The sequence below is a fragment of the Vigna radiata genome, chromosome 7, assembly GCF_000741045.1.
Source record: "Vigna radiata var. radiata cultivar VC1973A chromosome 7, Vradiata_ver6, whole genome shotgun sequence".
Lineage (NCBI taxonomy): Eukaryota > Viridiplantae > Streptophyta > Magnoliopsida > Fabales > Fabaceae > Vigna > Vigna radiata.
The window spans coordinates 1,883,312-1,907,897 of NC_028357.1; the positions used below are offsets into that span (position 1 = coordinate 1,883,312).

At 36.5% G+C, this 24,586-nt stretch overlaps 1 protein-coding gene across 2 annotated transcripts in view; it reads right to left on the bottom strand.

The window, feature by feature from the left end:
* The window catches only part of LOC106768383 (protein MICRORCHIDIA 1), a 40,381-nt gene extending 15,796 nt beyond the window's left edge, over window positions 1-24,585 (bottom strand). Inside the window, exons 1-12 of one of the 2 annotated variants that reach the window (XR_002668383.1) lie at window positions 24,247-24,585; window positions 23,468-23,542; window positions 22,084-22,118; window positions 21,328-21,406; window positions 21,123-21,212; window positions 17,866-17,941; window positions 6,704-6,782; window positions 6,491-6,619; window positions 5,263-5,361; window positions 1,850-1,957; window positions 1,615-1,764; window positions 892-990 (exon numbers count right to left, since the gene is read on the bottom strand). Coding sequence is in view for 1 of the 2 variants with exons in the window: in XM_014653517.2 (XP_014509003.1) it covers window positions 892-990; window positions 1,615-1,764; window positions 1,850-1,957; window positions 5,263-5,361; window positions 6,491-6,619; window positions 6,704-6,782; window positions 17,866-17,941; window positions 21,123-21,212; window positions 21,328-21,406; window positions 22,084-22,118; window positions 23,468-23,542; window positions 24,247-24,505 (1,278 nt within the window). In the remaining variant the exon portion in view is untranslated. The remainder of the gene's footprint in view (window positions 1-891; window positions 991-1,614; window positions 1,765-1,849; window positions 1,958-5,262; window positions 5,362-6,490; window positions 6,620-6,703; window positions 6,783-17,865; window positions 17,942-21,122; window positions 21,213-21,327; window positions 21,407-22,083; window positions 22,119-23,467; window positions 23,543-24,246) is intronic. The other variant, XM_014653517.2, reaches the window with a different exon arrangement.
* Between the last annotated feature and the right edge of the window lies 1 nt (window position 24,586).

Genomic DNA, 24,586 nt, shown 5'->3' on the forward strand with positions numbered 1-24,586 from the left:
TGCTAGGACAGCCAATGTCATTCAGAAGAAGCTGTTGTGTTTTGTGATAATCATTTATCTTGATTAAATAACTTGACTTGTTTAGATAGGTTAAGTAGTCTGTCCTAAAGAGTTGTCTTGGTTATTAGCAAAAACTATCTTGATATAGCCTTTTCCTTGTAAACTCTTGGTATTCTTAATGTAATTTTCTTCTATAAAAAGCATGGATCGGATAAGAGATAATCAACCTCATGCCCTTTTCATCATCTTTTCAATCTTAAGTGGTTTCTTTCTAGGCTTGAAATCAAATATTAAAAGTAGGGCCACAACACATTATCCTGAAGATGTAACTCAGGGTATTAGGTTATGGAAGCGGAGCTACAGATGCAACTAGGGGGAAGAGCACAAGGACACAGAATCAGGAGCATCAAATAGAATAATTTTGGCGGAGGCTCAGTCTTCAAAACTTACATCCCTTTAAATAGTCAATCATGGGAGAAACCTAGTAATAAATAAATAATGGGGTGTAAACCAGCATTAATAGATCTGTGACAGCACCAGAAACTGGTCCACTAATGTGGAACAGCAACACAATAGCAGAAATAGGGTTAAACCTTATGCCATATCAGGAGTGTCTCCAAAAAGAGAGGAAGGTTGAAGCTTTCAGTGTGATCTACCATTTAGATCTACTCATAAATGCCAAGAAAAAAATTGTGGGTATCAATTTGAATACTATTCAACACTTTTCACATATTCAACCACTAAATAATCAAAGTTTATTCAGGAAAAAAAGCTAAAATAGAAAATCAGATTCCATGCACATGGAAATTCAATATTGAATAAGAATATAAAGAAAATGAAGATACTTTAAAAGACAGCTGAAATAAGGCATTTCAATCATTCATAACAAACCTTGATTAGGCGATTTTTGTGGTACACGTTAAATCCATTAACCTTAATAGAAAGTGCCTCCTTTATAAATCCAATGGTTGCCTTTGTCTCTGCTGCGGCCTGAGACAATCCAAACTCATTAATTTGAAAACCTAAAAAGCTAAAATATCCTAGTCAAATACTCATGAGTGATAAAGATAACTGAAATGGTACTAGTTGGAAAACACTGATGATATCTCTTCTTCTAATACTGATATGAAAAAGAAAATCAGTAGAAGAAAGAAAAAGATACACTCAAGAAAATGAATAAAACAAAAAAATAAAGGACAATGCAAGTCTTCAAGGGTCTATCCACCCAATCACCAAATCCCTTCACCCTTCTCTCTATCAACTTACCAAACCATTATGCTCCACTCATGTATGAAACTGCCAATATTCTCCAAAATTCCTGTCTTACCCACCTTGAGAGATTGTGTTTCTTTTGTTTGTCCTTCTCTCGCATACTATAGTATTAGGAGGCTTATAAAGCAAAAATTATGAAAACTATTATCAGGAAAAAGATTGCAAATTTTAGTAACAATAAAAGTTTTTATTTAACTGTTGAGGAATATGTAGCAATGCTTCATGTCAGGAAGACATCTAGTTCAAGTATATTTCTACTGTGAGGAATATGTAGCAAGTTTCATGGTGGTGCCATATTGCTTTAACCAATTTTGAATTCCTACTCCATATCATGGATCCTACCTCATTTGATGCAATGGCTAGCACAGGCCTATATGGAATTACTTTCGAATGTATCAAGTCATCTGCTATGTTGTACTGATCCACAGGTTTACCCCTTAGTATGATTTTGAAGTTAGAAAATTTTCTGAGGTACAACATCGAAACATATGCCTGAAACATTTGAAGTGTCAATCAGAATACCCAACAAAAATAGGAAAGCAACACCAATAAATACAATTGAAGTCTCAAGTATTACCCGTAGAGAATAACGAATACGGTAAGAAATATGAGACTGAAGCTGAACAGTTTTTTTGTTCAATTTTTTCTCAGCTCCATGGCTGGCCTCATCTCTCAGCATAATATCCTATGGAAAAGACCAAAGAAGATTATAATTGCTATCAAAATGATCAACGATGTAAAATAATTGAAAGGTTATAAAAACGCATCCAGCAAGATACACAATGATACTCATACACACCACAAAAGATATGTCAGTAGTACAAATTATATTAACAGCAAGGCTTCTGATTGCACAAGAAAAATTGGCCAAATATGATAGTTGGTAATTCGTACCACAAATTTGTAAGAATTGACATAGGTAATTAAGATGTAGCAGAAAATATTCAAGATAGTGAACAAAAAGGATCATTAATTCATAAAATAATCAAGTTGTTAAGATCAGACCATCTAATGAACCCCATATGACAATCTATATTATATAGTGATATGAAATCATTACATATGAACCCCATACGATTTTTCTAACATTATTGCAATTGAAGGTATTTCGACAAGTATGTTTTTGTCTCGTATTAGACGAACTATAGGACCTCAACAGATGACATGATTTATCAAATTAAGATCTAATAAAATCATTATAGTTGTAATGATAAATGCTTTATAGACCAAAGTTAAAATTAATCTCAAATGGCTAGTTTATCCATGATTAAATTGGTATTATAAATCCAACGTCTCTATGATCAACTCTTTTGGAAACAAATAATCTTATTTGTTCAGGTTTAACTATGATTAATTACACTTAATTCTTATATTCACATATATTGTCTGAATTGTTTTCTCTAGCAAATCCAAAAATACAAACGTTGAGGAGATCAAATTAAATCTTTCCAAAGCAAGCATTCACTGTCATAAAGATGGAAGATACAACTTGAATTCTCTACATCGCAAGATCAAAGTCTACCTTCTATAGAAGCAACAGCCGAATTTTCAGAAGCTGTATACAGAGACCCAGTTGAAAATTGAAAAACTTACATCAGCAATACATCTTTCTAGATCTTATATACATTGTGCATTTTATTGGGTTGTGAAAAGAAATTGTAAATCCTTCCTGAATCTTGTAAATCTTGTTTATATGTGTGGGTTTCTTGCTTTCAATTACAGACACAACATGAGCATAATCTGATGGCACTCCTTCCAGAATAGCATCTACATGTTCTTCATGTCGGACAGGTTCTCCAACTCCAACAAGCTCATCAACATAATTTTATTTCCAGTAAGTGGACTTCAATGGATTTGTTATCAAGTTTTACAGCTCGCATAACAGTACAAAGCTGTCTAGCACGAGACTCGGTTTGAAGACTAAAATACTCATTGATCTTCTCCCAAACATAATCAGGATTAACGATGTCATTAGCAAGGTCAAGTTCATTAAGATACCTAGGTGGAACCACTGGATTAACAACAAGGCATTTCAACTTATGTGACTTAATTACTGGTCCAACATATTGGCACCAATGTAGGTAGTTAGAGTCATCCAATTTTTCAACAATTGATGTAGGAAATGAATTATAACCCATAGTACGTACCAGCAAACAAAACTGCTAAGCAAAGAAGCAAAACGCTGAAGTGAAAAACCAACCAGCCAAAATGACGACATACAATGGAAGTAAGACTTGATTAAGCAAGATGAACTTCGTAAAGTACAAACACCTAACAAACGGCAACTACAAGAACAATTGAGCCAAAAAAAAAAAAGCTGAACAACCTGCAATTCACCGATTAAACAGAAGAGGAAGGTTGACAAACCAGATCTGAGACAAATCACCAATTAAACCTTGAATTAATGAGAATGAAGACAATTCAGGGATTAAAATCTTCAATTAATAGATTTGGACCTATCGCAGATCGAAACTGGAACAATTGACTGATCGTAAACTGAATTGAGAATGAAGTACGAGGCAAACGCACAAACTGAAAACGGTGGTGAATTGGAATATTGCACCAATTCAAACCACCAGAAATTGAAGTGGAAGCAGTTGCAAGGATGAACAAGAACAAAATCAGTGAGAAACTTGAAGAATCTAGATTGGTGAAGAAAAATGCTCTAGGTCATGGTAGTTAGAATTGTGTGAATCGCACGATACGGTTCAAAAATTTTGTTCCACGATACATATCAGTAGGTGAATCGTTTTTTGAGTTAAATCATGACATGAATCAGATGAATTGTATTGGAATAGTATGATTTGGGATTCAGTTCCGTTACATCCGATTCTGCGACACATACACTTCACCAAATACATACTTCACAAAGCGACACACAAAACATATGCTACATGCTACACACTACATATGCTTCACGAGGTGATACACATTGTGATAGGCGAGGGAAAAACTGTAGGAAGAGAAATAAAAATAGAAATAGTTAATTGGTTAACAGTTGGTTGTTATGTGAAATGAGAAGGAGACTTTTTGTAAAAGTCTATAGATTGTCATGTATAGGAGAGGAGAAGGGGGAATGAAAATTTGTAGATTGAGCTTTAACTCTTTGTGAAGGAGGAATCTTTGAAGGATAGAGTGCTCTCCTATTTTTTGTGTTCTTTTTAGTAGTTTCAACAAAGAAATACTACTCTTCTTTCTCTTGTCAGTTTTGGGTTCCTATCAATTTAGTCCAACCTACCGGATCTAGAAAAAAGAGAGCAATGGAGGGGAGAATCAGCACGTTAGAACAGATGGCCAGCGAGCATGGGAGGGCGTTAGATGATCTCAAAGAGATGACCAAGGCTTTATGAAAAATTCCAAGAATTTAGACAGGAGATCGGAGGGTATCGGGGTTCGGTTAACGAAGAAAGAAAAGGAATGAAGGAGGTAATGATGGGTATGGATGTTGAGGAAGGTAATCTACAAGACATCAAGAAAGCAAAGAAACCCTCATATGGAGGGGATAATTCAATCAACAGGGAGAAGAAAATAGAAGAGGATGCCATGGACAATAATTGAAGTAGGAAGGGTGAGGAAGAACCACTGTTCCCATGGATGAAAAGAGTGGAGTTGTCCACATTTGAAGGGAATGGCACCCAAGGTCAAACAACAAGAGCAACATATGTTTTTGAAGCTCAGAACATCAAAGGCTCCACAAAAGTACACCCAACCATCAATAACATGGAAGAAAATGCAGTCCAGGGGTTCAAGACCTGGCAACAAAAATCGAAGAACATTTATTGTCACAACATAATGCTGTCAAAATATGCCTTCATTACCTACTTTTGTCTTGGAACATATTTGTCCTACTCATACTTTGTAATTTCAACAAATACTCACCAACATTTATCTGAATATGTCCTCTACCAATAAAGAATATCTAAAAATGCATTTCCAAAACAAACCTGCAAATGAATAAAGTTCATAAAGTAGTGAAGATATACAACATACCTCCATATCATCATCAAAACTCAGTTCATATATACCTTCATCGTTCAACCACAAATTGTATATTAATACTTTGGTTCCATGTGATCCTATATCATCAAACTGAAAAGTGTAAAATAAATTGGTCAATGAAAGGAGTCTACAATGCATAAACTTCTTCAAATGAAAGAAGAGTCTTCAATGGCTCTCTACAATACACTCAATTTATAATTGCAAACATCAAAAGGAAGTTGTTTACATGCAAGTGTTTTGGATAGTTGCTAGAATTGATGTCAGCAAAATAGAAAAAGTTAAGAAAGTATATAGACACAGAAATGGTAAGGATAAAATTAATCCTCTACTTAAATTGAGAAAAAAAAATCTGGTTTTAACCTTTCACTTCAACTTCAACAAACCTCATGGGCATGCTCAAATATGAATTCCCCAACTAACACACTTAGTGCCAAAATTTTAGAACGTATAACAAAGTTGCACGTGGTTGTCATAGAAACTTAAGTCTTGCAGCAATGTGCAATTTAAAATTGAATTTGTTGCATAAACTTGGAACATAATTAATAAGATTTTTATGGCATGAAAATTTATTTGAGATAACATTAAACATTTCAGCTTCTATTTGGTAAAAAGAATACAATGTACTAAGGGGATTCCTTGACAGCTAAGATGCAGATTGGGAAGCTCATATAAACTGTTTCTTTATTACAAAAAAAAATGCATAGCGACTGATCAACAAAAAGAGTGCAGAAATTCCCAAGATATTCAAGAGATTTAGGACTCTCCCTAACGCCCATACTAACTCCTCCTCTCGACCCCTCTTCCTATTTAGGCATCATGTCCTATTTCTCAACCAATTTACCCAACTAACTCGCTAAACAAGTCTCTCAACTAACAGACCTATCAAAAGCTATGTGATTCATGTTTTCTTTTTCTTAGCTGTTTTGTCTTTGACTATTCAATCCAAATGACATGGACACTCCACTGTAATTTCTGCATCTTATGAAGCTTTCTCATTAGAAGAACAGTTGCACAGCAGTCAAGGGAGCTCAGAGATACACAATAAATGAGTTCATAGACAATGAATCTGAAAACATTACCCAAGGATTATCTATTTTCTGCAGGCAAACAACCACTTGAAATATTACCCAAAATCAAAATAACAGTATACAAAAATATTTACTTCTAATCATTTCCAAATAATAACATTTTTTCAAGATACAATAAAATTGCAATGAACCTGAAGCATGAGCTCCTCCTTTGATGTGAACGGAGACCAATCAAGAATTGTTTTCAAGTTCGCTGTCCATTCATCCTGTGAGCTATATACAATTGGCTCAGGCCAATGGCCAGATGTGTCAAAATCTATCTGCAAGGAAAAGGAAACTAAATAAAGTGAAAGAAGAAAACATTTTCTATTACGTATTTAAACATTAGAGAAAGGAAATATCACCATTGGAACAACTACGTCATCTTGCCCAGTTCTCCGCAAAAAGGTATAGGATAGCAGACCCACACTTTGTGATGCCCGGCTGAAAAATTAGAAGTTTTAGAAATTAAAAGAACAAAATCTTATCCAAGATTAAAAGTTACAAATGTAACTCCAGAAAATGAAGAACTGTACATATGAAACCCAAAAGGACAAGGTCAGCATAGAAAATATAGTATCAACTCTGATGCACCAATATGTTCATCAGGCCAGCGTATGTGTTGAAGACATATCTAACATGGATACGTTTAGATACATTTAACACGAGTCTGCAGAGTTTCAGAAATTAAAAAAAAAATTTACGTAGAATGCGTACTTAGAAGTCAGCACTGTTGCTTGTCGGTGTAGAACTAATAATCCTGTTTTACGAATTCGCATTGCCTTTTTGGGTTAGACTTTGATCCAATTGAAGACTTTATTACCCATGCTAAATAAGATAACTTGTCCCAAGATCCCACACTACCCCATTATTCCTACAATGGCCTCAGATATAACATTCCACTAACATATATAGCAATCACAATTTTTTCTTAGTCATTTTTTTTCCTTTTAGTCTCATTTAAATATTATCATTTTTATTTTTATATTATTCCAAACACTAAATATACATAAAATATACAATTTTTGTGATTTATTCCATTTTGGGATTTGATATTTGAGCACTAGATAGTTGAAAAACAAGTAATGTGACAACACATGTAGATAGATAGAAACAACTCTCACTATTTACATATACATTTAGATAATATTTAATAATGATTTTAAATTTAATATGGTTTTCAAAAAAGTTACAATACAATAATATTTATTTTATTATGTGAATTATGTATATGCATAGATATATATATATATATATATATATATATATATATATATATATATATATATTTTAAATGTATTTGAACATATTGTATGCTATATTTTTAAGAGTCGAATCCCTGTTCCGTATGAATTTTGCATCATAGGACGTCAAAAAGAATACTAACACCAACATGGTAAATGCAGATAACTATAACAGGCATTTCTCCTACATGACTTCGAATATATCAACACCAGGCATTTTGCTTACATCCCTTCAAGTATATAAACATCATCTACGACCAATAGATATTCTAGTACACAAGATCCATCTTTGACAGATAATGGTATGGTGGAGGTCATGCCTTACTTCCTCGAAGCCAACTCTTGCACCAAATTTGGTCCCATCTAAAAATTATTTACCTATTGTTTTTATGAAAGGTATGTTCCACCCGTAACCCTTCTCTCCATTATACGAAAACAAGTTATCATAGGCTTTCTCCAATACAATATACTTGTTTGTCCTCGTTATCATCTACTCGTGCTCTTAAATCTCCAGGTGAAGTTTTATCACACACAAAGTGTCAATATGCAATATGTGTGCTCGTAAAAGTAGTGATTCTTGGGAATAGGTTTCTCTTCCAATTTGCAAATCAATTGTTCGGTGTCAATGGTAGTATACTCTTAAAACAAGACGCAATAGCAACATTGACTGCTATAAAACTCAACTGGTTGCAAAGGTTGCACGCAAATCTAAGGCCAAGATTATAATGACCCTTTCTCTCCTATTGCCAAAATGATATTTATTCGCTCTTTCTTTTCCATTGTAATTATTCCCAAATTAACAGCAAAACTACATTTCTACATGGTGACCTTGATGAAGAAATCTACATAAAGCATCCTTCTACATTTATTGCTCAAGCGGAGTCATCTAATATGGGTATGTCACCTACATAGGTCGCCACATAACCTCAAGCAGTCACCCTGTGCATATTATGGGTGTTTCTGGACTATCATCCAGAAGTTTGGAATGACCCTCGAAGAGAAGTTGATCATTCTTTCTTCTATTGTCATTCTCCCTAAGAATGTATCTAACTCAATGTATATGTGGACGTCACCTTATCAAAGGTAGTGATAAGGAAGGTATTATACAACTAAAACAATATTTTGCTCAAAAGTTCCAAATAAAAGATCTTGAATACCTGAGATTTTTCTTTGGTGTAGAAGTGGCACAATCCAAGAATGGTTTGGTCATATCTTAAAGAAAATATACTCCTGACGTTCTAGAAGGACAACGATGATATATGTTAAGTTTGTAGGCACACCAGTGGATCCAAGTGTCAAACTTATACCTGACCAAGAAGAACCTTATTTCGATTATGGGAGATACTCAGGTTAGTTGGTAAGTTAACTTACTTCATTGTGACCAATCCAAACATCACCTCTATAGTGAGCATAGTAAGTCAATTTTTAAACTCTCCTTGCTCCGGCCATTGGGATGGAGTCGTATGAATCCTAGAATGTAAAGAATGATCTTGGAAAAGGCCTCACTTATGAAGATAAGGGAAATACTCAAATTGTTGGGTATTTTGACGACAACTGGGTTGGGTCACCATAGACACTCCACTTCAAGGTATTGTGTTCTTGTTGGAGATAATTTAATATCACGGAGAAATAAGAAACTTAATGTAGCAGCAAGATAAAGTGCAAAAGCAAAATACAACATCATGATTTTAGTCACTAGTGAGCTCATATGCCTAAAACACATCCTCAAAGAACTTAAACTTGAAGAAAGATCCCAACTGCACCTTGTATGTGACAACCAAGCAGACATTATACATTGTCTCTAATCATGGCTTTCATAAGAGAACTAAACATTGAAGCACATTGTAATTTCACAAGATAAAAACTAGAGTCTAGAAACATCACTGCTAGACTTGTCAACTCTAATGAACAATATAACTAAGAGGAATGAGGATCGCTTACATTTGCAACAAGCTAGGCATATATGACCTATATGCTCCAGTTTATGGGAGAGTGTTAAAAGTATAGAAGGAGTTGATCCTATATAATAAAAAATATCAAGATTATATGTGTGTGTATTAATTATTGGAAATACTTTTATGTTAGGACTTAGAAAGTATAGGAAAGGAGAAAAAGAATAAAGAAATAGGTGTCTATATAAGAGACCTCTTTTGTAGTTTCAAGAGAAGTGATTGCTTTGATTGTGTTGACCGGTGTTATACTTGGTGAAGGACGTTAAGCTCCTAGATTCTAGATTGTATTCTTTGTTCTTCTACTGTGAATAACATACTTTCTTTACTCAATTCTTGTGTTGTGGCTATTGGAGTGTGCTGGAAAGTGAGAGAGTTAGGTTTCTAAACTCATATTCCTAACAAAGTGGTCCAACCTGCCAGATCAAGAAGTTGTCGGATTACTGTACGGGTGAGAACGAAAACGATGGAGGGAAGAATGAACGTAGTCGAGGGACGATTGGAGCACATTGAGATGGCCGTAGACGGGTTGAAGGCGGAATCAGAGGCGAATCGTCAAGACTCTATCGCAATGCGCAAAGACATCCAAGAACTAATGCGGATGATGGGTGCGCGCACCAAACACGCCGATGAGAACTCCGATGGAAGCTAGGGTTATCAATGGCAATCGGAGGGACCGGGGCGACGACGTAGACGGGGAGAGAGATGGGGAGCGATCAGAGAGCCTACCCAATTGGAGGCGAAGGGTGGAATTACCCACCTTTGAAGGACCCGACCCTCTGAACTGCATCAACCGGGCCGAAAAATTCTTTGAAATACAGAAGGTAACGGAGGCGGAGAAGATCGAATTGGCCCATATTAGCATGAAGAGAAGAGTCGGTTATTAGTTTAAGTTTTGGAAAGATAAAGCGAGCGACTGATCGTGGGAGGGGCTTAAGGAGGCTTTGTTGATCAGGTTTGAGAGTCGCCACCGTGGCGGCATTTTTGAGAGGATGGCAACAATAAGGCAAACGGCCACCGTGGAAGAATACGTGCGGGATTTCGAAGCACTGGNCGGACAGACGAAGGCACACGAAATTGTGGTGCCAAATACGGCCACACGAGCCACGAAATTTGATGGTGGCAATGAAAATTGTGCGGGATGTCGAAGAGGCAAACGGCCACCGTGGAAGAATACGTGCGGGATTTCGAAGCACTGGNCGGACAGACGAAGGCACACGAAATTGTGGTGCCAAATACGGCCACACGAGCCACGAAATTTGATGGTGGCAATGAAAATTGTGCGGGATGTCGAAGAGGCAAACGGCCACCGTGGAAGAATACGTGCGGGATTTCGAAGCACTGGNCGGACAGACGAAGGCACACGAAATTGTGGTGCCAAATACGGCCACACGAGCCACGAAATTTGATGGTGGCAATGAAAATTGTGCGGGATGTCGAAGAGGCACTACACGGGTTAGGTCTGAGTGGTTGGGCAGCACCCAAGGATTCCCAGTCGTGGGGTCGAACGACGGAAAGAGGGGCTGTGGTGGCGAGAACCGAAGCGACGAGGAGTAACCCGAGGAGGACTGTCGCAACTGAGAGCGTCGGATCGGTGAGGAGAGACAGCACGGCGAGAATTAGTGTGGCGAGAGAAGAAAATCCCGGGGGAAGTGATGACAGAGGACGAAACTCGCGGAACCTTCCCTACCCAGAATTTCTGAAGCGAAGGGAAGAAGGGAGGTGTTTCAGATGTGGGGGACCTTTCAGGCCAGGGCATCAATGCCCTAAGAGGAATTTACGAATAGTGTTATTGGCTGAGGATGAAGAGGAGGAGGTAGAAGGGGAGGTGGTAAAAGTGGAGCAGAAACAGATGGAGCTCTCGGCCTTCTCGACTAGCGGAATAGGATAACGTTGCATGAGCAGTTTCAGTTCAACCTTGGGGACAAGGTTGATTTTCAAGGGGGGAGTAATGTTAGGACTTAGAGAGTATAGGAAAGGAGAAAAAGAATAGAGAAATAAGGAAGAATACTTAACTGCTGATCGGTTATTGGGGAGGGAACAAGTGTCTATATAAGAGAACTCTTTTGTAGTTTCAGGGGGAGTGACTGCTTTGATTGTGTTGACCAATGTTATACCTGGTGAAGGAGGTTAAGCTCCTGGATTCTAGATTGTATTCTTCGTTCTTTTACTGTGAATAACATACTTTCTTTACTCAATTCTTGTGTTGTGGCTATTGGAGTGTGCTAAGAAGTGAGAGAGTTAGGTTTCTAAACTCATATTCCTAACATTTTATTTATTTTTGAATCATATCTTTATTTTTAGAAGATATTGAATCTCCTTTATTTATTGTATTGATTTCTTTTTCTCAATATAAAAAAAGCATCCATATTGTCTCATAAACACACGGTTTCAAATACTTTAACAAAGAGGAAAATAAAGATGGAAGGCATATTCAAAGAATTTGAAATATGTAAAATGGGGAAACCTCGCATTAGAATCCTTTCTCCTATTCTCAATTGTTCATTTCATAGTATCTCATCAATTTCCATTTCTCTTTCATAGGTTCATGAGAAATCTATTAGAGAGGAATCTAACAAAATTGAGAAATGGTAGCGTTGGAAGTCCCACATCGATTAGAGATAAGGCCAATCTATAGTATATAAGTGAGTGCAGACCTCACCTTATATGTCAGTTTTGTAGGGTTGAGTTAGGCTTAAAGTCACTTCTTAACATGGTATCAAAGCAAGGTTAGAGCCTATTTGATAGGGGTTGGATAGTTTATGAAAGAAGGAAGAAAAGGAAGCCCAAGGCCCAAGTGGCTTAGTGGTGAGGTGGTGAGAAATAGCGGGTAGTATGGGTATATATAGAATAATATAATATACTGTGAGTAGACAGAGAAGAATCATATACTTTGGTATAGTCAGGTTTTAACACCTAGAGAGAGGGGTTAGGCCCTCGTTTACACGTGTTCTTTCTTACTTTTCAGTAAATAATATATACCCATTATTTGATTCTCTCTGTTTTGCAAGAGTGTATCAGTGAGTGAGATATTTGGTTAGGATCTTCTTCTCGGTATTTTTTGACGATATTTTGGTCTATAGTAAGACTTGGAAAGAACATCTGGAGCATGTAGGATGTGTGTTGAATACACTGTTGCAGCATCAGTGGGTGGCGAATCGTAAGAAGTGAGTTTGGGAGAAAACATATCAGGTATTTAGGCCACTTAATATCCAAAAAAGGGGTGGAAATGGATAAAGAAAAAGTGGATATTATAGGATTCGTTCGAGATTATGGTAAGATTGCCCGACCTCTGACTGATATGCTGAAGAAGGGCAGTTTTATTTGGACAGATGTGGCCAGGGAAGCTATGGAGAAATTGAAAACAGCCATGACCACTGCACCGGTCTTGGCATTACCTGATTTTACTCAGGCCTTCCATGTTGAATGTGACGCGTCTGGAGTGGGAGTGGGTGCAGTTTTAACACAAAACAGGCGGCCAATTGCGTTCTTTAGTAAAGCTTTGTCTGAAGGATGCTTGAGCAAGTCAATTTATGAGAAGGAGCTCATGGCCCTTGTGATGGCAATACAGCACTGGCGACCCTACCTTCTAGGCCAGAAGTTTGTGGTCCATACTGACCAAAGAAGCTTGAGATACTTGTTAGAACAGAGAATAACAACCCAGAATCAACAGAACTGGATTGCTAAACTCTTGGGCTATGATTTTGATATAGTCTACAAAGTGGGAGCTATGAATAAGGTAGCGGACGCATTATCCCGGAGGGGAATGGAGGCTATGGAGGAGAAAGAATGGGGTCCAAGAGTGTAGAGGAGGGGGAGACAGAGTTGAACATAATTGTCAGACCTTATTGGAGGTACTTCCAAGAGGTACTAGAAGAGGTGGTGGAAGATGGAGAACTCCAGAAAATAGTGGAAGACATTACCAAAAATCCTGATATGCATCCCGCTTTTACCTTGGAGAATGGGAGGCTACACTACAAGGGTCGATTGGTGTTGTCGGCTAAGTCAAAATGGATCCCAAAAATTTTAGCCGTTCTACCACTGGGGGACATTCGAGGATATACCGCACCTACCGAACAGTGGCCTAATCCTTGTATTGGATAGGGATGAAAAAGGACGTGACAGAATATGTGGCACATTGTTTAGTGTGTCAACAACACAAATATCAGGCGGGATCACCTCAAGGGTTGCTGCAACCCTTTCCAATTCCCCAAGCAATATAGGAAGAGATTAGTATGGATTTCATTGTTAGACTCCCAAAATCCAAAGGATATGATGTTGTCTTGGTAGTGGTAGACCGTCTCAGCAAGTATGGCCATTTCCTCCCTTTGAAGCACCCTTATACAGCTCGCATGGTGGCAGAGACATTTGTGAGAGAGGTGGTTAAGTTGCACGGGGTGCCCAAGTCAATAGTAAGTGATAGGGATCCCTTATTTCTGAGTTTGTTCTGGAAAGAGTTGTTTAAGTTGTAGGGAACAAACCTTCAGATGAGCACCCCTTACCACCCCGAGTCGGATGGGCAGACGGAGGTGTTAAATCGGATCCTGGAAGGTTACCTGCGCTGCTTTTGTTCGGAGTAACCCAAGGGCTGGAGTGTGCTACTACCTTGGGCAAAATACTGGTACAACACCAGCTACCAAGGAGCCGCAAAATGCACGCCTTTTGAAACAGTTTATGGGCGAGCACCCCCAACTTTGATCAGATTTGTTTCCGGGGAGACTTTGGTGGAAGCGGTGGCACATGATTTGAGGACGAGGGATGTGGCACTCCAACAACTAAAGTTCCATTTGAACCGAGCCCAAGAAGCAATGGTAAAACAAGCAAATCATAACAGGAAGTCGGTGACAATTAAGGTGGATGACTGGGTCTATTTGAAGATTAGACCTCACAAACAAACTTCCATGCCAACCAGGATACACCCGAAACTAGCCGCTAGATACTATGGACCATTTAAAGTGGTGCAACAGGTGGGGAAAGTGGCCTTCAGATTATTGTTGTCCGAAACTGCACGAGTACATCCCGTATGCCACGTATCACAGTTGAAGTTGGCTATTGGAGCAAGGAGTATCGAGAAGGAGCTGCCATCTGATCTGCATATGGAGGGCCCTACCAACCATTTGGCCAATACGTATTCTAAATAGAAGACAACAGCAGCTAGAAGAGGAGACAAGAGAGCAAGTGCTAATTGAATGGAATGAAGGAGGGGTGGATGGAGCAACATGGGAAGACAAGATTACTATCCAAGAGCAGGACAAGGTTCATCTTCAGGATGCGGGTAATGATAGGGGTTGGATAGTTTATGAAAGAAGGAAGAAAAAGAAGCCCAAGGCCCAAGTGGCTTAGTGGTGAGGCGGTGAGAAATAGCGGGTAGTATGGGTATATATAGAATAAAATAATATACTGTGAGTAGACAGAGAAAAATCATATACACGTGTTCTTTCTTTCTTTTCAATAAATAATATATACCCATTATTTGATTCTCTCTGTTTTGCAAGAGTGTATCAGTGAATAAGATATTTGGTTAGGATCTTCTTCTCGGTTTCCTAACACAATCCTAACGATGTTTGTTGGGCATGTTGTTCCACCCACTACCGACCACTATCGAACCACCCATTAATGTTAGTCTCACGCTCGAGATGTATATACCTAGCATATTGTTCCACCCGCTATCGGACCACCCATTAATGTCTATTTTCACGCTCGAGATGTATATACCTCGACGTGAAGGGGGTGTGTTGGAAGTCCCACATCGACTAGAGATAAGACCAATTTATAATATATATATATATATATATATATATATATAAGCGGGTGCAAACCTCACTTTATTAGCCGGTTTTGTAGGATTGAGTTAGACTTAAAGTCCATTTCTTCACAAGTAGCATGACACAAGAGCAAGTGGCACGAGTAGCATTAAGATGGAGAGAATGTGACGAATAGGAAAGAGCTAAAATTAAAAAGAGTAATGAATCTATGCAGGTCATTTTTGGTGGTTTACATCAAGGGCAGGGTATCCATCCATACTTGCTATCATCTTTCATATATTTGTTACTCAAATTAGTGCAGTGCTCTACTTTTTTTGTATGTCCCAATGTGCATAACACAGTCTGTCAAAAACAAAAACAATGAGTTGAGAGATGTACAAGTTCTTCTTAAGCCTATATGCAATAGACCTTCTTTGAAAAGATTAAGCCCAATGATTATACCAGGTAAATCTTTCACCAATCACCAAGAAACTTTTCTTTTGCTTAAACATTAAGACACCAAACAATATAAATTTCAACTTAAATAAAATCTTTATTTTAAATCTCCTCTGTGTGTGTCTCCAACTACAGTCAATATTCCTATTACCTATGATCCTCATGTTGTGTCTAGTCCATCTTCAAATTCCCCACCTCCACCAACTCTTCAAATATATAGTCAAGGACAAATTCTCATGATCCACTAAATGACTCACTTCTATTGTCCAATCCTCCATCCCCTCTGGCTCTAACAACTGAGTTTGAACTTCCAATTGCCCTTTGTAAAGGTATACGCTATATCCATAATCCATCTCCTCATTAAACTACTTTGAGTTACCATAGATTATCTCCATCTTTTTATACCTACCTTTTGTCTATTTCTACTATGTCAATTCCAAAATTCGTAAGTGATGCCTTAGCCTATCCTGGTTGGCGTCAAGTCATGCTTGATGAAAACGGTGCTTTTCAAAATAGTGGAACTTAGGAGTTTGTCTCATTACCGTCTGAGGAATTTGTCATTGGTTCTAGGCAAGTCTTTCCTATCAAATATGGTCCTTATGGTATTATTGATCTTCTCAAAACTCATCTTGTGCCCAAAGGTTACACACAAATTTTTTGTTTGGATTATGGTGATACTTTTTCTTCAGTGGCAAAGATGTTTTTGTTCGCTTATTTATAGTCATGGTTGCTCTTCAACAATGGCCTTTTTACCAATTGGATGTCAAAAATACTTCTCTTAATGGAGATTTGCAAGAAGAAACTTCTAGATTGGTGTCGTCTCTGTAAATCTCATAGGACTTGGTTTGGAAAATTTAACAGTGTTGTTCAACAGTTTGGTATGACTCATAGTGAGGCATATCCTTCAATTTTTACCTCACTCAAGTGTTGGATGTATCTAATTTATATGTTGATGATATTGTTCTTATAGGTAGTGATCACCATGGCATCTCCCAAATGAAACAACACCTTTATCACCACTTTTAGACCACAAATCTTGACAAACTCAGATATTTCTTGAGAAATGAGGTAGCACAATCCAACAATGGTATTGTTATATCTCAAAAGAAGTATGCATTGGATATTTTTGAGGAAACTAGGTTGATGAACTCAAAATCTATTGACATATCCATGGATCTCAATACCAAACTCCTACCTAAACAGGGGAGCCTCTCTCTATTCCTGAGAAGTACAGAAGATTAGTTGAGAAATTGAACTATCATTTGCAATCAACGTAGTAAGTCAATTTCTCAATTCCCCATGTGCAAATCATTGGAATGTACTAATTTTTATATTAAAATACATTAAAGGATCTCCTTTATATGGTCACAGTAACCATACTAAAGTTGTCAACTATTCAGATATTGACTGAACAGGATCTCCTTCTAATAGAAGATATACCTCTGAATATTGTGTTTCCATTGGAAATAACTTGATTTCTTGAAAGAACAAGAAACAAAATGTTATGGCAAGATCTGGTGCAAAAGAAGAACATAGAGCTATAGTCTCAACTTGTAAAACTTATTTGGCTTAAACAATTACTTAAAGAGTTGCAATTTTGAGATGTTACTCAAATGATACTTATATGTGACAATTAGAAAGCTTTTCATATTAGCTTTAATCTTGTCTTTCATAAAAAGACCACCACATTGAGATTTATTATAATTTTATTCAAGAAAAGAGTGTATCTACATACATCAAGACTTGCTTTGTTAACTCTAAGTGATCAGTTAATAGATATTTTCACTAAGGTTTTATAAAAACCTAGAATTAATTATATTTGTAACAAGCTTAGTACATAAAATTTATATGCACCAACTTGAGTGGTATATTAGATATTGTTAAGATATTATTAGTTACATAATATATTATGTTAGTTACAATATTATGTATATTTGGGCTTCAGCCATATTTCCTGTATTATTCTTTATTATAAATATATTACCTTACGTGTATTTTCTACATAAGGAGAATTAATCATATACCTAGTTTTCCATATTTTCATAGTTAACATCCAAGGGACAACGAAAAATTCAACAAGAAAAACTGAATTTAAGTTAAAATAGAATAAAATAAACCAATTAAAAATTTGTACCCAGAATGCCTTGCCCTACTGAAAACAATAGCATCAGCACCCAGTCTCATGGTACTAGTCTTGAATCCATTGCCATCTAGCATAAAACAAGATGTTACTTACAAAGAAACAAGTAAAGTGCATCAAAACTAGCAACATTCACCCCAAAATAATGGGTTAATTACATTGTTTTGGCTTTTACAATTTTGGTCTACCAACTTTTCTAAGTCAATTAAGTCTCTCAATTATTAAAATACGTGAGAACGAATAAATTTTGGGTTCAAGTTCTCCCAACTTTTCTAAGTCAATTATGTCTCTCAATTTTTAAAATATGTGAGAATGAATAATTTTTGCGTTCAAGTTCTCCATTACATGATAGTTTTCTTAGTAGTTATGCCAAGCAGTCAGTTCTAGGGGGCACCAACACCTCTGTAAACATCATCTCCCGCACTTTTCAAACACAAAACTTGTCAAACAGGCTTGTCATGTGCTGGATACTCCTGAACTGTGTTGTAATTAGTGAATATCTTTTTTCAGCTTAAATACTTTTCAACATAATTTGGACACCTACCCAATAAGTGGTGTGGGACGACATCAATTATTAGTTAAACACTTCATAGACACTCCTATTATGAAAACAAATATAAAAACAGTTCATACCATTTAGCTAATTGTTTTAACTATTAACAAATATATTTTTAGTTTTCTATCCTTGAGGGTCCTTTATTACATGAAAACTATATAAAGCTTGCAATTTTTATTTTAGAATGTGAATTATACAAATCTTAATTCACAATTTAGATTTTTGTTATGTTGATTTATACGTGTGTGTATATATAGACACAAACACATATACATAGAAGCAGTTTCCTATTGCCCCATATTTTGGAGACTAGCCGTATTTTGATGTCAGTATTGGGCCATGTCTAGTGTGCATGTTAGAGTCGGTGCCTTATAGGTCAGTTGTTCTGCTAAGCAATCTAGACTTCAATTGTTTGTTGGACTAAGCAGTCAAGTGTTCAATTGACCGTTACACTGAGCCATCAGTTTCTATGTTGGGCAGTCAAGGGTTTACACATGCATACTAAATTTCAAAGAGATTTCATGCTCACTTTCAACATCTGTGAGAAAGTGCAACATGTGAGATTGAAGCTTTTCAACACTTCTTTTGGAGGTTGATATTTTACTAAATTTTTTCTATAAAAGCTTTCATCGAGGATTGTTATGTTGTTGTTGATTCTATATCATGTCAAGAATAGCTGCATATAATTCTTGAAGGTCTTTCTAAAGAATATGCTCCCGTAATTTCTATAGATGAGAGTATCATTGTAGGTTGAGAAAGTTTAAGCTTTGATTCTTACCCAAGAATTGCAAAAGAACAAGTCCTTAGAAAAAACTGTCAAATTAATGTCAATGAAATCACTACTCAATCTTCTTGTCAATCACAAGGTGAATCTGTACATCAAGCTTATTGACGATAGATGTTCTTGCAATCACTATAACTCTAGATGTTCTCAAAGAACATAGTGGTTGTTATGGCCTTCGACACAAACATGATGATCAATCATCTATTCAATGTTGATGTGCTTCAATTTTGGGCACACACTACTACCACTATTTATGATCTACCAGCCAGTTCTCCCTCATCCCAATTATTGTCAACTCTAACAATACTCTTTGTTGTTAGATGGTGCACAACTATGTGTGAGCTATAAATACAGTTGTGTGAGTTGCAAGCATAAGTGGTGTGAGTTGTATTTGTGAGGTGTTTTCCACTTCGATATTAGTTGTCCTCCACCTTTGTACTCTTTGTATTGCTATAAATAAGAGATGAAGGTGAAGGATGTTTTCAAGCCCTCTAAAACATACATTCATCTCTTTTCTTATGTCAAGTTGCTATCCAGGAGCCCTGCATCCACATTTTTTTTATGTTCCTTTTCTATCTAGTCTTCATAGTTGGGTGTTTGAATGTGTTGTGTATGTCCATATTCATAGTCAATTCCATGGAAAGTTAGACCTTAGAGTTGTTAAATGCATATTCATTGGTTATGCATCTAATGAAAAGGGATATTGTTGTTGCCATTATCCAAGTCAAAAGTTTTTTACCTCCATGGATGTTACTTTCGATGAAACTAAATCTTTTTACACAGGTCCCCAGCTTCAGGAGGAGAGTTCTTTTGAAGTTGGGTCTTTTGAATCTCGAGTCATCTTTTGTACGTGTCATACAAGAACCATCTTATTCTCCAGAAACATCTCCTATGGATGTCTCTAAAGTTGCTCCTAACAATCCCGAGTCAAGGTCAACAACTATAGAAACTAGTCGTCCAAAAAGTTGTTTCCATATACAATACCAAAGGCGACAAAAGCAACCTAACTTGATCCAACAACAAATCCAATCATTTGAGCCAAGGGTAAGTACTCCTACTGATGCCATTGAACCTTTGGAAATTTCTTTGAATGGTAAATGTGAACATGACCTTAATGACTTGCGGATTGCCTTGAGAAAAGGAACTCAGTCTCTTGCCAAGTATCCTATTTATCATTTTGTGACCACTAAACACCTTTCTATGCAACACCAAGTTTTCTCTCTGCCATTGATGTAATTAGAGTCCTAACATTAGTTCAAGAAGCATTGAAGGATGAGAATTGGATTCAAGCCATGAATGAAGAGACAAGTGCCTTAGAAAGGAACCAGGCATGGGAAATTGTTGAAGGCACTAAATAAAAAGCTAGTAGGTGGGTTTACAATCTAAAGTATAAATCCAGTGGCACATTAGACTGTTACAAAGCAAGGTTAGTTGCCAAAGGATATACTCAAACTTATGGTGATGATTATGAGGAAACATTTGCTCCAATTGCAAAAATGAATACAGTTAGAATCATTCTCTCGTGTAGGATGTATGACTAAGGTTTAGAAAGGGAAATTTTGAGTTTTTATTTTATTTTGGATATTATATTATGTTTTGCTTTGGGAGTTATGGGCCCAAAAAGGTGTAAACCATCTAAATGGTTCAATTCATAAAAGTTCTTGGAAAATGAGAATCTTAGGGAAAATGAAAGAAAATTGCCAAAGGGATATAAAATTTGCTTAGTTTGAGTCCCTATTTAAATATTTCCATTGTTTTCTCCCTAGAAATATAACATAGTGCATGTATCAACAAAAAAATTAAACAGAAAACAAATTGAACACCATTTGAAAAGGATATATTAACATTAGTAGAGTTCTTTAAGTCAGGTGAAGAAAAAGTTAAAGAAATGAATAAAATAATTTCAGATACATTGTCCTATTGTTGTCTTTGACTTCTTTGATGAATAACCCAAGCTCATGCATTTTCGAATTGAGCTAGGGTCCATTCCACCACCATCATCTGCATAGGAAACAAGTGCTCGATTAAAACTTTGTTGACAATAACTAACATCAAACCATAAAACATTACTATCGACAAAGTAAAGAAAATACATGTTTAGAATTGGATAGCATACCTACGAAACATAATGCAGGTGAATTATCCTTCTTGACACGAAACTTGTCAATCTTTACAAAAGTTGCACCATTTTGAATCTTAAAGTACAAAGAAAAATTCAGTATTCAGTAATACTCGTGTTCTATAACAGTTCCTCATAGACAGGAGTTTTTAGGAGGAAAGTTTTGCAAGCGTGCAAGTGATTTTCCAGTTCCACAGCCAAACAAATAGGACTAATATTTGTTAATTCAAACTCAAAATATGTGTGATCCTTTTAAACCTAATACATAGGTTACATTTAAACTAAAATATTTTCATTTGAGAAATAGTGATCCAAGACAGTGACTCGAGGCACTACAGGCACGTCTAAGAGAATAGGATAGTAGGACAAGAAAGGAGAAGGTAGAAACCTACTCATAGGATTACCTAAAAAATCCTACTCCAAATATTTCTTGTTCCAAGGAGGCTATTCAACTAACCCTGGGCATCAATGGATTTCCCAAGGAGGAATTGTCACCCAGCATGAATACTAGTCAAAGGGGTTTCAAACCAATGCACATGGAGAATAAAATTTTGTATCCCCATCAACCAGGTGAGCCAACCCCTGTCAGTAGACCAACTATGAAATGCTATAATATAAACTCGATCAAAAGTGCATTTAAACCATAGTAGCTTATCATAAAGCTAAAAGTCCTCAACAATATTTTTGTCACCCTGACTAACTGATTATCTTACTGCCTAGAAAAGAGTAAAATACTTTTTACTGGAATCATACCTCATCCACAGCATTATCCACTAGCTCAGCAATCGCTGCCAATTAAGAAAGGCATATATTATGAATAAACAAACAATCCATCATATATGAAAAATATTTAAAGCAATAAGTCTTCATTCAACATTTAAAAGAAACATTTAGCTATTCCAAACACCATCCTTGCTATCCAAAATTATCTTAGAAACATATCAGTTTTATTACTAAATAAAACCATCGTAAGTTATAGAAACAAACACAGACAGCAATTTGAAAAGGAAACTCAATAAGAAACAAGCCTTTAAACATATCGGATCCACACAAAGACAGTCTACAAATGTTTTCTATTTGCCCAGTTAACTCTTCACAAAGCCTGAGAGCAAAAGTTGCATCAGGCTCTAGCTTTGTCAAACAACCAAATTCACAAGTGGTAGAAACTTGCAGCAGTTGCATGAAAGATCCAATGCCACTATATTCCAACCTCATTGAACCTATAATTTGCTTCACGTATCCAAAACCAACACCCTAAGATACATCTCATATACACATTAGTATCTGAAAAAAAATATGTCCGCTACAACTACATGTGAGACATAGAAACGTGTATATTGTAGAAACATAGAGGCATTGTCCCTTGATGGACCAAAAAGGGAAATTGCCGTTCTTCACAGTTGATATCAAGAAAAATTGAGATTGGTATGATTCCTACATGTAGTGTAGACAATGACAACAGGAAATTATTAATGATGATAATAATGTATAAATTTTTATTTTTAGTATGTTAATGTAGATTTTCAAATTGCAATTTTGTATGAGTTATGTTTTATGAAAATTATACCTATCTAGACAAGTTTCTTACACATGCTGTATCCTATATCTTCATAATACATATTGTTGTATCAGACATATCAAATCTGCACATCATAGATTCCAATTAAACAAAACTACAAAAGGGACAAAATGCATCTTGGGAAACAGACAATTACATTCCAAACCAGGAAAAAAGTAGTATCATAGCAAGAACATTATCTAGCCACTCAATAGAAGTAAATTTTACACACAAACCAAGCCAAAAAAGGTAACGTTTTTGGAGTGCAGTTATAAAAAATTGAACTATAAATTGGAGGGATTTTGCATATCAAATTTGATGCGTGGAACAATTTGAATGAAGTAATTTGCTTTAATACATTTACTTGGAATATTTACGAGAGTTAAACTAATAAGAGAGAAAATAAATATCAAAATTATTAAAACTAAAATCAAACCAAATCTATACAAACAAATTGAACTAAAAGGATTTCAAGAATAAATTAATTCTTATCTTAATTTTTCAAACAACGAATTTATTCTAAAAATCAAACCAACTCCCAAAATTTGTTCAAATACAAGAGAGGCAAAGAAAGCACACCTCCAAAAGCCCATTTATGGGAAGTCGCATTAGAATGCAGAAACTTGGGGTGCACCCGGGCATGCTCTAAGTGACCTGAAATTGGAGGGTAACAGTTAAGGGTATGCCTGAATGGCAGGCTTTAGAGGATAAAGAGAAATAAGGGTTAACTTTTGAACCTGAATCAATAACTTAATAGTAAAGTCTTCACTCATCACAACATTACGAAGGAATAAGATGACCCTTAATGTATGGCAACTTTTTCTTTTTAAGTTGTTTTTATTATTATGGTCGTTCTACAATTATATCATCAAGCGTGGATGTTTTAATTCAGTAATGAACACTCAACAGAGATCCGGACATTAGTCTCTTCCACATCTCTCTCTATTTGATTCTTCACAACTTATACAGGTAAACACTTCTCAAAATGAAAGAAATAAAAGAAAAACCCTGGTTTTAAAAAAATGATCAAGGACCGCAATTTTGGCCGCAATTTCAAGGTTCATGGAGTGTCCGCGACTGCAATTGTGGTCCGCTGCATTTGTCTGAAATTTTCCACAATAATTGCGACAAAATCACGATCAAGGTCACAGTTTAAAACCTTGTACGAAAGGTTAGCGAGTAACTATCCGACCATCAATCATTCAATTTTTAAAATATCATACACACACATGTAACTCTATCAACCCTTTCCCTCCACACACCTTCGTCAAAATATAACCTAAGAGAACGGTGTGAGTGATGAAATATATTTTGGAGGAATTAAAAAAATTAAAATGACAAAGGGCAATGTGCAAAACCTTGAAAGGGAGCGGGCTTCGAAGAGGGACCAACAGCGTAATCCCCGGCTTTCCAGAAACTTCTGAACCGGCCGTCAGAGACAGAAAGAGTGGAACTCGAGACAGGGGTTTCTTGCTGCACAAGCTCGGATTGAGACGATGGAATCTTCTGCGATAACTTATCTTTAATGGCGGAAGCTACGGTGACGCCGTCGTCGCCGTCGCTATCAATGTCGACGACAGGGGCGTCGTTTTTCTCAGTTTTGGGAACCAAGGACATGGAGGAATCGAGAACACTCGGAAACGAACCGCTGTGCCCGGGTTTTCGATAGTGAAATACGTGTTTTCCTCGTGAGAAATA